The following is a 14,969-nucleotide window of genomic DNA, read 5'->3' on the forward strand; positions in this document are numbered from 1 at the left end:
ACCCTTGAATGGCCACTGCACTGCAGCCTAGGCAACATAACAAGAACCCATCTCTAAACAAAAAAAAGAAAGAAAAATATAAGGAAAGACCTTAATCTAATTTATCTCCACTTTTTAAAAAATGACTATCAAATTATCATTGTGGATTATAGCTATAATTTTGTTCTAAACACTTTTGGTAGCTTATTGGTTGATCATTTGTTATAATGAATCAATTTGTTATAATGATCATCTGTCAGTAAGTAGGAATAAAGTTTACTAAGGGATAAGTGATGCTAACTACTGAGCCATTACGATGGTAATAAATGAAAATTTAATCTTAATACAACTTTAAGACTAGAGTGTAATTTCTACAGAAATTATACAATCTTATTCAAAAGTAGAGAGATGGGAATAAGCAATCCTTGTGAACTCTTCAGACATTGTGATCTCTTAATTTGTTGATAATTTTTTGGTAGTGAAATCATTAAATAATTTTCATCAAAAATTAATGAGATCTCAAGTATACACTTATGGTATTTGTTTAATTCTAGAGATTCTTTGAAAACCTTAACCCCATGGGAAGTGCATCTGAAAAAGAGTTTACAGATTATTTGTTCAATAAATCACTAGAAATTGAACCCCGAAACTGCAAACAGCCACCTCGATTTGTAAGTCCATTACAATTTTGGAAAAATTGTTCTCCTTTTAAAAATAATATTATTTTCAATGTTTAACAACCTCTTCTCTTAAAATTAGTCATTTCTAAGTATTTTGTTTATAGAATGATACTATTTCTAAAATTATATATATAATGGGAGATAATGTCAACTTTTTGATAAAATCTGGTTTAAACTTTACCTTAGTATCACTTATTTATCTGTCTACTTTGGCCCTGCTAGAATAAGACAAAAAGGTGTGAGAAACTGTGAACTAACAGGTAGCTGGATATAACAAAGGAAATGAAAAGACCTGGGAAAGAGTAAGCAAATGTATTATGGTTCTTCTGGCTTGACCATGACTTCTGCAATTAGGGCCCCCAAGATCCATGGTTGCCACTAGAACCCGCCTCTCTCACTGGCATTTGATGCTACGTTTCCTAATTACTCCAGGGGTTTTCAGTGGCAGCAGAGGTAGTAGAATGGAAGACTAATTCTAAGTAGCTGAAAGTTAATCAAAAAAATATACCAACTCTAAGTAGCTGAAAGTTAAGCAAAAAAATATATTATGGTGGTTTTATGTTATCTAATTTTCACAATATTTGTATGATATACATAAATCTTACCCTCATTTTACAAATGAAAAAACAGAGGTTCAAAGGGATTAACTAACTTTTTCAGGGCCACATAGCTAAGTATTGGCACGGTTGAGATTTTAACTCAGGTTTTCTGCATATGAGTTCTGTGTGTGTTCATTAGGTTACTGCTGCCTGAATTTTTTAAATGGGCCAGATGTGAGGGTGGGAGACTATGATAGTGATTTTCACCAAAGTCTTTTAAAGCCCTGTTGTAGAAGTTGATCGTTTAGTATAAGGAAAGGGGAAAAAAGGATTTTTTAAAAATTTCTGAAGCATATAGCATAATATATTGGATAAATTATGTTTCCAGCAAATGTTTATAAAATTGATATAAATGATTTGAAAGAGAAGTCAAATGTTTTAGGAGAAAAAAGTGAGTTTTTACACAAATTTTCAAGAATTTTATTTTTGCAGTTATGAAAATAAATTCACTTATATTCAAATCCACCTTAAAAATAAGCCAATCAAATTCAGAAGTTTCTACTAGAATACTACAGGCTGACCTTGCAGATTGGGGTTTTACTGTACTCTTAACTGTATGCTTAAGAATTACTAAGGTAGCTCTTAGCCATAAAAACAAAGTGCTATACGTGCAAACTAGTGATGTTAGATATATTTGCTTTTCCTAGCCTAGGAAGTCAACTTTCTCCCTAAAATCTCCTGGAATAAGGCCTAACACAGGCCGACATGGCTCTACCTCAGGCACTTTACGAGGTCATCCAACGCCATTAGAAAGAGAACCATGTAAAATAAGCTTTAGTCGGATTGCTGAGACTGAGCTGGAATCAACAGTGTCAGCACCAACCTCTCCAAATACACCATCTACTCCACCAGTATCTGCTTCTTCAGACCTTAGTGTGTTTTTAGATGTGGATCTCAACAGTTCCTGTGGTAAGTGTTGATTTTACCATTTAGCAAAAAAGGCATCGTGTGTTTCAAGATAATTCTTCTCATCTTTTTAATTAGACAACTGTAGAATCCTTTGCAGAACATACTAGTGTGAAAAGTGACATGTAAATGTGAAAACAGGGATTAATAAGGGAGTAAAGCATCATTTGTACATTGTTTATACATATTATCTTCCATTTTATTCATTCAACAGAGATTTATTTAGTGCTTTTTGGGCTCCACTACAACTTAAAGAGAGCAATAAACAGTAAGAAAACAAGTTCTGTAAGGGAAGTTTAAAAAGGGACTGCGATAGGGAACCACTTATGCTAACAAGGAAAAACATTCCAGGTACAAAGAATACTGAGTTCATTTTTTAAAAACTAACATGGCAAAAGATGGTGTTAAAATTCTGTGCTGTGTGTGTATTACATGTTGCTTTATGCAGACATTTAAAGAATAAAATCATACATGTAACCATCTTTTTAAATTAATTTTTTCTTACTCCAATAGGCAGCAATAGCATCTTTGCTCCAGTGCTCTTGCCACATGCAAGTAAGTAAGACTATAAGCAGATTCTAATGAAATGACTGTAAAGATAATAATCTGGTTGATTATATTTGAGTATTTTGGGTTTTAGCAACATTTAAAGAATAAGAAAAATTATAAATAGAATTATTTGCTTACAACTGTGTACTATTTAAACCTTACCATAGTTTATTTCATCATTTTATGATCTATATTCTAGGAGCTTTATGACCTTGAACAAATTACTTACCATCTCCAAACTTGTTAAGGATCAAATGAAATAATTATATAGAACAGGCTCACGCCTGTAATCCTAGAACTCTGGGAGGCCCAGGCGGGCGGATTGCTTGAGGTCCGGAGTCCGAAAGCAGCCTGAGCAAGAGTGAGACCCCGTCTCTACTATAAATAGAAAGAAATTAATTGGCCAACTAACATATATAGAAAAAATTAGCCATGTATGGTGGTGCATGCCTGTAGTCCCAGCTACTCGGGAGGCTGAGGCAGCAGGATCGCTTGAGCCCAGGAGTTTGAGGTTGCTGTGAGCTAGGCTGATGCCACGGCGCTCACTCTAGCCTGGGCAACAAAGTGAGACTCTATCTCAAAAAAAAACCAAAAAAAAAAAAAAAAAAACAACAAAATAAAATGTTTATGAGAACTGTAATCTTTTAGAGAAATGCTCTTGTTAGAAAATAAAATTGTATTCACACTTCAGCAAGGGTTATTGAGTGCTTACTATGGAAAAATATAACATAGTGGTTAAGTGGTGACTTGAGAGTCAGATCCAGATTCAAAAACTCTCACAGCTGCCCGGTCATCGTTCAGATATTTTCTGCTTTCATGAGTATGTGTGTCTATTACTATCTAGGACTGGCTTAAATGATAAGAAAACATTTTGACATAATTGGAAGTCTAGACAAAGGCTGCTTTAAGACTGGTTGATTCTTGGCTCAATGATGTTATTAAAAACTGGGATTCTTTTTGACTCTTCATTCTTTTGTCCAGATTATCTGCTTCATCTAAGGCTTTTGTCCTTCAAGGTCCTAAGAGTGCTTGCAAGAGCAGTAAAGGTTATTTGGGTCTTTGTTCAGTCAAGTATAGAGAAAATGAGGTACAGAGATGCAGAGAATGACCGAGTGCTTTTCTAAAAAAATAAGGGCTTCCTTTTCAGTATCCCCCAGGAAATCCCCTTTCAAGTTTCATTCTTTCTGAATTAAGTCACATACATACAGTTAAACCAATGGCTAAAGGAATGGGATTACTCTGATTGATTTTTGCTAATCAGGCCTTATCCTCTGAGCCAAGGGGTTAGGTCCGCTTTCCTTGAAGCACATGGCTGCATGCATGAAAGAGAGGTAGATAAAAATCTGATCATGTTAAGAAAGTGAGAAAGTGAGTTGCATGCCCACTTCTGAGCTGCAATTGAGGTGCAATAGGCAATTAACTGACTATACCAAATGGCATGGATTCACCACCACCAAGAGGAGTTCTCCCAAAGACAGGGTAAAGGATGCTGGGTATATCCACAGCATGTAATGCCTAACCTCCCCACATCATCTGCCAGTACCTCATAGGCATACCTGTTTTGTTTTTGTTTTTGTTTTTTTGAGACAGAGTCTCACTTTGTTGCCCAAGCTACAGTGAGTGCCGTGGTGTCAGCCTAGCTCACAGCAACCTCAAACTCCTGGGCTTAAGCGATCCTCCTGCCTCAGCCTCCCAAGTAGCTGGGACTACAGGCACACGCCACCATGCCTGGCTAATTTTTTCTATATATATTAGTTGGCCAGTTAATTTCTTTCTATTTATAGTAGAGACAGGTCTCGCTCTTGCTCAGGCTGGTTTCAAACTCCTGACCTCGAGCATTCTGCCCGCCTCGCCTCCCAGAGTGCTAGGATTACACACGTGAGCCACCGTGTCCGGCCTTAGGCATACCTGTTGTGTTATCTATTGGCCCCAGAGCCAAGAGTACCCTGAGAGGTAACTTGCAGAGTCACATGATCAGGACAGCAATTTTTCACATGGAATAGTTTGTCATCTCTAGTTGGATGTCCCATAAGCAGTTCACTTAGAATGTTTAAAATTGAACTCATCAGCTTCTTTCCCAACTAGCTTCTATGTACCCATTCTCATTATAATGACAAATAAGACCTGATAACTGCCTTTATAATAATTGTGTATAGAGAGAGATCAAATGGGGGGTTGGACCATATTACAGATTTTTAAAAATTGTATTAAAAATGCAAAGAAAATGAAAATAGTGTTAATTCTATGTCTGGTTGACCTGTTTAGGGGTAATTTCCCACTAATATTTTATTATTTTATAAGTTTCCTTTAATGTAGTTACATAACATGTATGTTATTAATGAGAGACTTGCAAAGAGAAAGAGTCATGTGGTAGGACACTACCTTATGGTTTTATATATGAAGGTTTTATCACCTGTGTAATAATGTACCTGGTGCTAGCTGCTTCAAAAATACATCTCTGTTCTCCGATTAGGATGATCTTTCTCTGGAAGTTACTAGTATATTCAAACATGTTTTGTTTTGTTTTTATTTTGTTTAAATTTTTAAAAGGCTTTTCAGGGAGCAGAATTTCATTATTAATTTTAATTGTATGCCTTCATTTAGTATCTATCATATAGCAGGCACTGTGCTAGATATTAGAGATACAAAAATAAATACACACTGCCCTCAAAGTTTGTTTAATGGGGAAGATAGATAAACCAACAGTTTGATGAATGCCACCGCAGAAGTGATCACAAGTTGTGATGAAGTTTTGTTTTATAATTACACTGTGAGTTGTGGTTAAACTAGTTTTTTCTTCCCTCAGAGTCTTTCTTCAGTTCGTGTGGTAATTTACATAAACTAAGTGATGAGCCACTGATTCCTCCTCCACTTCCTCCTCGAAAAAAGTTTGATCATGATGCTTCGAATTCCAAGGTAGTCAACAGGACTTAGGTTTGCTTCAACTTAGTGAAAGTTGTAAATCTTCAAAATAGTGCTCAGTCTTATAGTCTGTCACTTATATTTTGGCTACCCTTTATGGTTTTCCAACATTTAGATTATATTTGAGAATACTTTAAATAGTTGTTTAATCCTCAAAAAAACCTTTCCTAGAAAAGAGGCTGGGCATATTCACAGAAGTACATTTTCTTTTTGGTACAGATGGAAAGAAATTTGATGTTATTTGCAATATTCTTCAAACTTTCAACCAGTACTTCTGAAATTTAAGGGTGTATCAGAATTACCTGAAAAGCGATTGTTGAGGCCCTCCCCGAGAGTTTCTGATTCAGTAGATCTAGGGTGGGGCTCAAAAATCTGCTTTTCTACCAGGTTCCCTACTGATGCTGCTGCTGGTGGTCCCTGGGTCACACTTTAGAGATCTACCACTGTGGGCATCACTGGGGAAAGTAGATGTAGATGCTCAGTAGGCAGAAGCTGGACATTAAAGTCCTCTTGATATCATGTTCTTTCATGTCTACAAAGCTATATATTATTTTAATTTTCTTACCTATTATTATAATTAAAATACATAAATTTCTGAAATGTATACACAAAGCAAGATAACCCAAGGCTTTATGTTCTAACATTTCAATTAAAACACCTCATATATAAAAATGTTAAACTGAGCCCTGAATTAAATTAGGAGTAATTTACTCATATATCTGATAATTAAACCAAATTAATCTACCTTGAGCCTCTGGATTTAACTTGACACATAAGAATTTTTCAATCTTTTAAAATTTTTTATTACAAGATTTTCAAAAGAATGGAGGTATAGTTTAATTCTGCTTTTTTTTTTTTTGAGGGAAATATGAAATCTGATGATGACCCTCCTGCTATTCCACCGAGACAGCCTCCTCCTCCAAAAGTAAAACCCAGAGTTCCTGTTCCTACTGGTGCATTTGATGGGCCTCTGCATAGTCCACCTCCACCACCACCAAGAGATCCTCTTCCTGATACTCCTCCACCAGTTCCCCTTCGGCCTCCAGAACACTTTATAAATTGCCCATTTAATCTTCAGCCACCTCCACTGGGACATCTTCACAGAGATCCAGACTGGTTCAGAGATGTTAGTACATGTCCAAACTCGCCAAGCACTCCTCCTAGCACACCCTCTCCAAGAGTACCACGACGATGCTATGTGCTCAGTTCTAGTCATAATAATCTTGCTCATCCTCCAGCTCCCCCTGTTCCACCAAGGCAGAATTCAAGCCCTCACCTGCCAAAACTGCCACCAAAGACTTACAAACGGGAGCTTTCGCACCCCCCATTGTACAGACTGCCTTTACTAGAAAATGCAGAAACTCCTCAATGACCTTAGCCATATGTAGTCATTGACACTGGAATGGTATTTGTAAAGTTTTTTTTTTAATTTATTAAAGAAAAAGCATAGTATTTTAGTACTTTTTACAAATAATGCTTTTACAAAAATGCTACTGATCAAATAAGCTTTTAAGAATTGGAAAAATAAAAATACAGAAGTCCTTCACCATTATCCTCAGGTGATCAGTAGCATTGCCTTGTCTTGGATCCTCAGTGCTGCCAAAAGGCCAGTATAAAGAATTTATATTTGCACTGTAGACTCTGCTAAAATATGGTTTAAAGTGACATTGATTGCACTGAAAGGGGATAGTGCTTTTGTGGAATTTTTCAAATTTGAGTAATAGATGCCTTTTTAAGGCAGTGAATTTACACAAATGAAGAGGGTGTATGGTGTTACTGATTTTTAAATCTCTTTGACCATCTTCTGGTTTTTACTTATAGTTTTTACATCTAGGAGAATTGTGAATAACACCAACTGTTCTTAAACTCTTTAATGCCATGTCTTAAATGCCAGTATTTGCTGCTGAAGACAAAAATGAAAAGTAGAATGAAAATAATAGAATGCACTGTGTTTATTATTAAATATTTTGTCAAAATGTAAACAAAGACTACATAACCCAATTATGGAAGAAAAGGCATGTATCTCATTCAGATGTGCCTTTTGTTTTTGCAGACTACGGTGTCTTTAGCTAATGAATTGCCTATTGTTTTGGAAAACAAAGTTAATATACCATGTATGTACAGTTTTGTTTATATTGTATATTTAAAGATACTGCTAATAACCTATATAAATTTAAGTGACTTGAGGCCTATAATACAATCTGCTACTTTACTAATTCATAAATTCAGAGGAAATTCTTATGGCATAGGAACCAGCTGCCTTGCCTTCAAAACCTAGTAACTTTCTCTATAAATCTCATGTTAACTGAAATTTTTAAAAGTATTTTTTTTAGATTGGTAATATTTAAACCAGAAAATACTTAAAGCTTTATTAAAATTTTTAATCAGAGAAGAAGTGAGTAAAACTTTTATTTGCCATTTGGACGCCTTCGTTCAAAGTAATGAAAGCATGTTTTGCTGATAGTGTCGTAGCAGCAGTTGTAAAGTAGCCAAAAGCCACGTTGTCTATTTACTGGTCTGTGGCCTTTTACTGTGCTTTGTATCAGAGTTCTTAACAAGATTAATAAATCACCCCAGTCTTAATTTTTAAAACTTTTCAAATATGTGTTTTTATTATAAGGAACAAAGAGGGAGATTGTTGAATCCTGTAGATAAACATTATTTTCAATAATTAGTGATTTAAATTCCGTAATCCCAAAGAGTTTAAATGATGTTAATTTTAGAGGGATAACTTTGTCTTCACTGTTAAACACAAGCGGCAAGCTTCCAGCAACTATTTCTACGCATTCATACCAAAAACTAGGAGCATAAACTAGGAGCATAGGAAATTCTTCAAGAGGAGTATAGACATCTATAGACATCGTTGGTAGGATATTAGAAGTTGCCTGGATTTAAGGCCAATCACTGTGTGAATCTGTCTCCAACTAAGTAAAAACACTCTGAGGTTGGCTTTGTTTTTTAAAGAGCAGGCTTACTAGTTTTGTCTGGTAAAGTGATTTAAACTACCTGTTTGCTAAGCCAAATGTGCGATATAGGGCAGAGAGACACGGCCAAACGTCTAGCGGAAGCGGCTGACCCACCGCTCGGCCACGCCCGGGTAATGCTGCATTCCGGGCTTTGTTAACTCGCGCACGCGCCGTGGCACCAACCCGGCCGCAGGGAGCTGTGGGCCCCTCGGGAGGCGGGGCCGCGCGCGTGGATGTGACGCCACGGCGCGCGCCGCATGCTGTTGCTGGGCAGCGATGGCTGCTACTCTGGAGTCCTCGTTGGAGGACCCGCTGCGGAGCTTTGTGCGAGTTTTGGAGAAGCGGGATGGCACGGTGCTACGACTACAGCAGCACGGCTCCGGCGGCGTGGGTTGCGTTGTTTGGGACGCTGCCATTGTCCTTTCTAAATACTTGGAAACGCCCGGGTTTTCTGGCGACGGAGCCCACGCGCTGAGCCGGCGGTCGGTGCTGGAGCTGGGTTCGGGCACCGGAGCCGTGGGGCTCATGGCCGCTACCCTCGGGTAAGAGATGGAGAGAGGGGGGTTCCTCATTACTGGGGAAACTCAGATTACAGGCTTCCTGCACTCTGCCTACACCCCGACGTTATTTTATAGGGCAGATGTTGTAGTCACCGATCTTGAGGAATTGCAAGACTTGCTGAAGATGAATATTAATATGAACAAACATCTTGTCACCGGTTCTGTTCAAGCCAAGGTACTGAAATGGTTTGTATGGCTTTCAGCTTGTTTTAAGATGCCGATTTGTAGTTTGCTTTAAATTGCGTTTCATTAAAAGCATGGAAGGGGACTTTTCCAGTTCTTGTTTATAAAACAAGAATGTTTCAAATTATTAAGCGACAGTTTACATACTTGTTTGTCATCTTTAAGGGGGGGAGAAATAGAAGACTTTCCTTCTCCACCAGACTACATACTGATGGCCGACTGCATATACTATGAGGAGGTAAGTACTCAGTGAGTGAAATCTCTTCCCTTTAGAAGATGAACCGTATTTCACGGATTCTAAAAGACACGTTTCTTCACATTTTAACATCTCTGAATTCGAGATGTTTGTCTTATAGTTGATGCAATAAAGAAAAGATAAAAGTCTCCAGGGACTGTGTGTGTATATACACACTCATGGTTAACACATAGGCCTGTGAAGCGTGTTGAGAAAAGTGTCATATGCATTTACTAGAAGCTTCTGTAAAAATTTTCAAGGATTTTTCCATTTAGATCTGTTATAAAAAGCCAAGATCATCTTTTTTTTCTTAGCTGTTTGTATGTTAGCGTGTTGACTGTGATACTGCGAATTAAATTGCATCGTAAAGAATTCATTGTTCCGTGCAAGATTTATTAGACTTGGAATGATTTTTTTTAAATATCAGTTTATTTAGTTTTGTGGAGATCATTCATTTTTTAAAATAATGAGCATTGAGCCAACCCATGTTAAAGTTAGTGTCAGATTAAGTCATAAACAAAAAATATATTCTCTTTGTATAGTCTTTGGAGCCATTGCTGAAAACCCTGAAAGATCTCAGTGGATCTGAGACTTGTATTATATGTTGTTATGAACAACGAACAATGGGAAAAAATCCAGAAATTGAAAAAAAATATTTTGAGGTAAGTACTCTATAATCTGTATAGTGATTACTCTTTAGGAAGGCAGTGTGTGACTCTGTTCAAATATATTTTGGGAATTTGGGGTGGGAAAAACATTCTGCTTGTATGAACCCATTTTTAAATTTTTTATTTTGAAATAGTTAGAAGTTACAAAAGCAATACTTGGGAGTTTTAGTATCTTTCACCCTTCTAGTGGTTATCCAAACCCTTTTTATGGGCAGAAATCCATTGTATAATGAGTGATCCCTTTTGAGGGTAAATTGGCCCTTCAGTTTTGTTTGCTGAAGGGACTACTTTGGTTTAATGAGAAAAGCAGGTATGACCGCCTCTGATAATATATGCTAAAATGCCTTTTTATTTTTATGTTGAGTTTGAAGAATGAAATGTTAGTGAACTTTTGAAACTAAGTATAATGAAAATTTTGTGTTGTTCAACAGTTTTTATTTGCGTAAAACACGTAAAATGCACATGTATCAAGTGCTCTGCTCAATTTTTCATGTATATATACCCAAGTAACTACTACCTAGCATAAAGATATAGAATATTTTCAGAATCTCAGAAGGCTCCTACATGGCCCCTTCTCAGTCAATACTACTCCAAAGGTAACCAATATCTGACTTCTATCACCATAGGTCAGTTATTATTGAATTTGAAGTGTATCTCTTTTAAATTTATAGCTGCTTCAACTAGACTTTGACTTTGAAAAAATTCCTTTGGAAAAACATGATGAAGAGTATCGAAGTGAAGATATTCATATTATATACATCAGAAAGAAAAAATCGGTAAATACATTCACAGTTCATCCTCTGAGGAGGTTTCATCAACTTGCCACTGTCTCTGGGCTTATGTATGTTGTAGGCCATGATTTTGATGTGGAAAAACAGCTATGAGGATTCACTGGACTCAGTTACTAACTCTCAGTATTGAGATTGGTTATTCTATCTTGCCTTGGATTCTTGCTCTAAAATAAGGCAGGCTGCTCTTTTAAAGGTCTTTTTCAGCTATAATTTATATAGCTTTTTCATTGGGCATTGCCTCAGACTAGTAACTTAGTTATTTATATGTTTCTTTTATCTCTGTGACATTTTAAAGCACCAGTTCTAAACTTTGTGAACTTTTTCCAATCATTCAATTTTTTTTTTTTTTTTTTTTTTTGAGACAGTGTCTCACTCTGTTGCCCAGGCTAGAGTGCTGTGGCATCAGCCTAGCTCACAGTAACCTCAAACTCCTGGGCTCAAGCAATCCTACTGCCTCAGCCTCCCAAGTAGTTGGGACTACAGGAATGCACCACCATGCCCGGCTAATTTTTTATGTATATTTTTAGTTGTCCAGCTAATTTCTTTCTAATTTTTAGTGGAGACGGGGTCTTGCTCTTGCTCAGGCTGGTCTCAAACTCCTGAGCTCAAAGGATCCGCCTGCCTTGGCCTCCCAGAGTGCTAGAATTACAGGCGTGAGCCACCATTCCTGGCCTCAAAATATAACAAAAAGCAGATCTGTCCATAAAAGAGAAAGTGCACCTAATTAAATAGAATTTATGTATGTTCCCCTTTTTTTGGTGCTTTCTTTACCTGGCATAACAAACACATTTTATATAAGTTGCCTCTGTGACACTTAGATTTTGAGCCTGTAGAAATAAGGGAAGAATTGTATCATGCATTTTTGTATCCCCAGCACCTTGTGTATATGTGACAAATGTAAGGCATGATAAATTTTATGAGTTAAGGATGCTAAATTTAATAAGACCCCACTTGTTTGTATTATCTTTGCTTTGAATGAATTTGTTCATGATGAAGTATTCTGATTATATGAATTCTAGCTAAAAGCAAATATAACTTACAGTTTTAGGGAATGAGGTATTATAGTCTAAGGAAAAATGGGGGTCAATGGGATTAGTAATTCAGATCAACTAATGTGGTGTGGTGCTGGAGAGACAAAGAAAAATAAGTATTTTGTGCTTTAAGGTAGTTTTAGCTGAAGTTATTGTACAGTTTTAAAAGTAAAATTTTTTGAGGCATAAAGATTTTTAGTTTCTTGAATATAAAAGCTATTTTTTTTTACAAAGAACCGTTTCTTTTTAAAAAATACATATGATTCACATACCATAATATTTACCCTTTTAAAATGTACAATGTGGTGGTTTTTAATATATTTATGTAGTTGTACAAACCATCAACACTTTCTGAATTTTGAACATTTTCATCACCCCAAAAAGATACCCTGTGCCTATTAACAGTCATCCCCTAGTCTCTGCCCCTGCCCATCCACTCTCTACTGTCCCCATCTGCTGGCAACCACTAATCTCTATGGATTTGCCTATTCTGCCTATGTCATATATATAAAATCACATACTGTGTGGCCTCTTGTGTTTGGCTTCTTTTACTTAGCACAGTGTTCACCATCCTCATCCATGTTGTAGTATGCATTAGCACTTTACTATGTTTTATGGGTGAATAATATTCCTTTGTATGGATATTTTACACTTTATGTACTGATTAGTTGATGGCATTTCAGTTGCTTCACTTTTTGACTATGATGAATAATGCTACCATTCATATAGGAGATTTTGTGTGAACATATGTTTTCAAATCTCTTGCATATGTGTTAATACCTAGAGTAGAATTGCTAGGTTATATGGGAACTCTGTTTAACTTTTGGAGGAATTGTCAAACTGTATTCCAAAGCTACTATTTTACATTCCTACCAGCAGTGTATGAGGGTTCCAATTTCTCTATATCTTTACCAATACTTGTTATTGTCTGTCTTTTTGCTTATACCCATCTCGGTGTGATACAGTATCTCATTGTGGGTTTTTATTTTCATTTCTCTAATGACTAATGATGTTGGGTACCTTTTCATCTATTTGGGGAAATACTTGCCCATTTTTAAATTGAGTTGTCTTTTTAATTTTGATTTTATAAGAGTTCTTTATATATTCTGGATGCTAGACACCAGATACATGATTTACAAATACTTTCTCCCATTGTGTGGGTTGTCTTTTCATTTTTTTGGATAGTGTGTTTCTTTTTATTTTTCTTTTTTTTTTTTTTTGAGACAGTCTCATTCTCTTGCCTGGGCTAGGGTGCCGTGGCGTCAGCCTAGCTCACAGCAACCTCAAACTCCTGGGCTCAAGCGATCCTCCTGCCTCAGCCTCCCGGGTAGCTGGGACTACAGGCACACACCACTGTGCCTGGTGAATTTTTTCTATTTTTAGTTGTTTGGTTAATTTCTTTTTATGTATAGTAGAGATGGGGTCTTGCTCTTGCTCAGGCTGGTCTCAAACTCCTGAGCTCAAACAATCCTCCCGTCTTGGCCTCTCAGAGTGTTAGGATTACAGGCGTGAGCCACTGTGCCCAGCCTGATAGTGGGCCTTTTGAAACACAAATTTTTTAATTAATAATGTCCAGTGCATTTGTTTTTTTCCTTTGGTTTGTTGTTTTTTATTTAGTTGTCAGCTAAAAACCATCTCTAAACATTATGCATGGTTGTTCACTTTAATTGCATTTTGGCCACTATTAGGCATATTACCTAGTGTTAAATATCCAGTAAATACTTAACTAGTAATAAAAAATCAATCTTGTAAGTTTCCATTTTTTTCTTATAGAAATTTCCATCGTGAAACCTTTAGTCATCTTACCCGAGCCTCTAACAACCTGGGTAAGCTAAAGATGTGAATGGAGCATGTGAATACAGCATGGGAAGATTGTGTTCACAGATTTTTCCAGCATGTCCCTAGAGATCGAATATATAGATGACAACCATCATGGGCTGCCTGCAATATGAAAAAATGCCTGTCTGCTTATCTGCCAATGGGCCTGAAATCAACTTAGGTTACTTAGCTCAGCATCATGTTCTGCCTAAATGAAATGTTGGGAATCAGTTACTTAAATAAAAATTAGTGTTGAGGTTAGGCTAAAGTCTGCCAAAATAAAATAGTGAAGCAGTATGGTTGACTTTGACATTTTCAGGAAACTAGAGATAAATTTCTAGAGAGAGATATTATTATATAATAATGTTATCAGTTCAAACCAGTAAATCTTACATCATCTTCAAAATAGATAAATTTAAACAGAGGTTTTCATTATTTACACAATTACACAATAGTTTTTATCATGTATCTTCATTTTTTAAAAAACTATCTTTAATACTTAAATGTTCTTTTACTTTTTTAAAAAAGAAAGCTGGAATAGTCTTGTATACTTATATAGGCCAAAGTTTTATTCTTTTCCTCCTCCATACATACCTATGTGATTTAAATAGTAAATTGTATTGTAGTGAGTTGCTAAGAAGATAAGATAAATCAGGAGATTGGTGAAACAAAAGGTATCTTTACAAAATTTTTCATTTGATAATGGAGAACAGAAAACCCAATTTCAGTCCTTACGTGTTTATGTGGGTCATGCATTTTTCTTCGGGTATATCTGCCAGGAAAATCTGGTATTAACACTGGTATTAACTTGTTTATGTGAAATAGTGGAAGGTTTTCTGAATAACAACAAATGTAGTTCTATATGCATTTATCAAATGAATTTTTATTCTGTGTCATCTCTTATTTTACGTCATCATGGTAATTATCTGCTCTTGTAGATTAATCTGTCAAGGACTTTAGTCATAACAGTTCCAAAGGGTAGTTACTGGGTGGAATTCTGATATTTACAGACATTGGTGCTAGATGGCACATTTTATGTTATTAATAAAATATTGTTTTTGAGACTCTGTGACTTTGTGAAT

The 14,969-nt window shown here is 36.2% G+C and overlaps 2 protein-coding genes across 2 annotated transcripts in view; both read left to right on the forward strand.

Moving 5' to 3' along the window:
• SOS2 (SOS Ras/Rho guanine nucleotide exchange factor 2) overlaps positions 1–8,227 on the forward strand; it is an 87,184-nt gene extending 78,957 nt beyond the window's left edge. The window contains exons 19-23 of the mRNA XM_012757969.3: positions 534–650; positions 1,906–2,167; positions 2,678–2,719; positions 5,520–5,629; positions 6,498–8,227. Of these exons, the coding sequence (XP_012613423.1) occupies positions 534–650; positions 1,906–2,167; positions 2,678–2,719; positions 5,520–5,629; positions 6,498–7,007 (1,041 nt within the window). The 3' untranslated portion in view covers positions 7,008–8,227. The remainder of the gene's footprint in view (positions 1–533; positions 651–1,905; positions 2,168–2,677; positions 2,720–5,519; positions 5,630–6,497) is intronic.
• Positions 8,228–8,769: 542 nt separating this feature from the next.
• VCPKMT (valosin containing protein lysine methyltransferase) lies at positions 8,770–14,959 on the forward strand. Its single transcript, XM_012757970.3, has 6 exons — positions 8,770–9,143; positions 9,237–9,347; positions 9,510–9,582; positions 10,122–10,241; positions 10,919–11,023; positions 13,843–14,959. Exons 1-6 carry the CDS (start codon positions 8,878–8,880, stop codon positions 13,855–13,857), a joined length of 690 nt encoding a protein of 229 aa, XP_012613424.1. The 5' UTR covers positions 8,770–8,877; the 3' UTR covers positions 13,858–14,959.
• The last annotated feature ends 10 nt before the right edge of the window (positions 14,960–14,969 follow it).

Source organism: Microcebus murinus, chromosome 6 (genome assembly GCF_040939455.1).
Source record: "Microcebus murinus isolate Inina chromosome 6, M.murinus_Inina_mat1.0, whole genome shotgun sequence".
Taxonomy (NCBI): Eukaryota; Metazoa; Chordata; class Mammalia; order Primates; family Cheirogaleidae; genus Microcebus; species Microcebus murinus.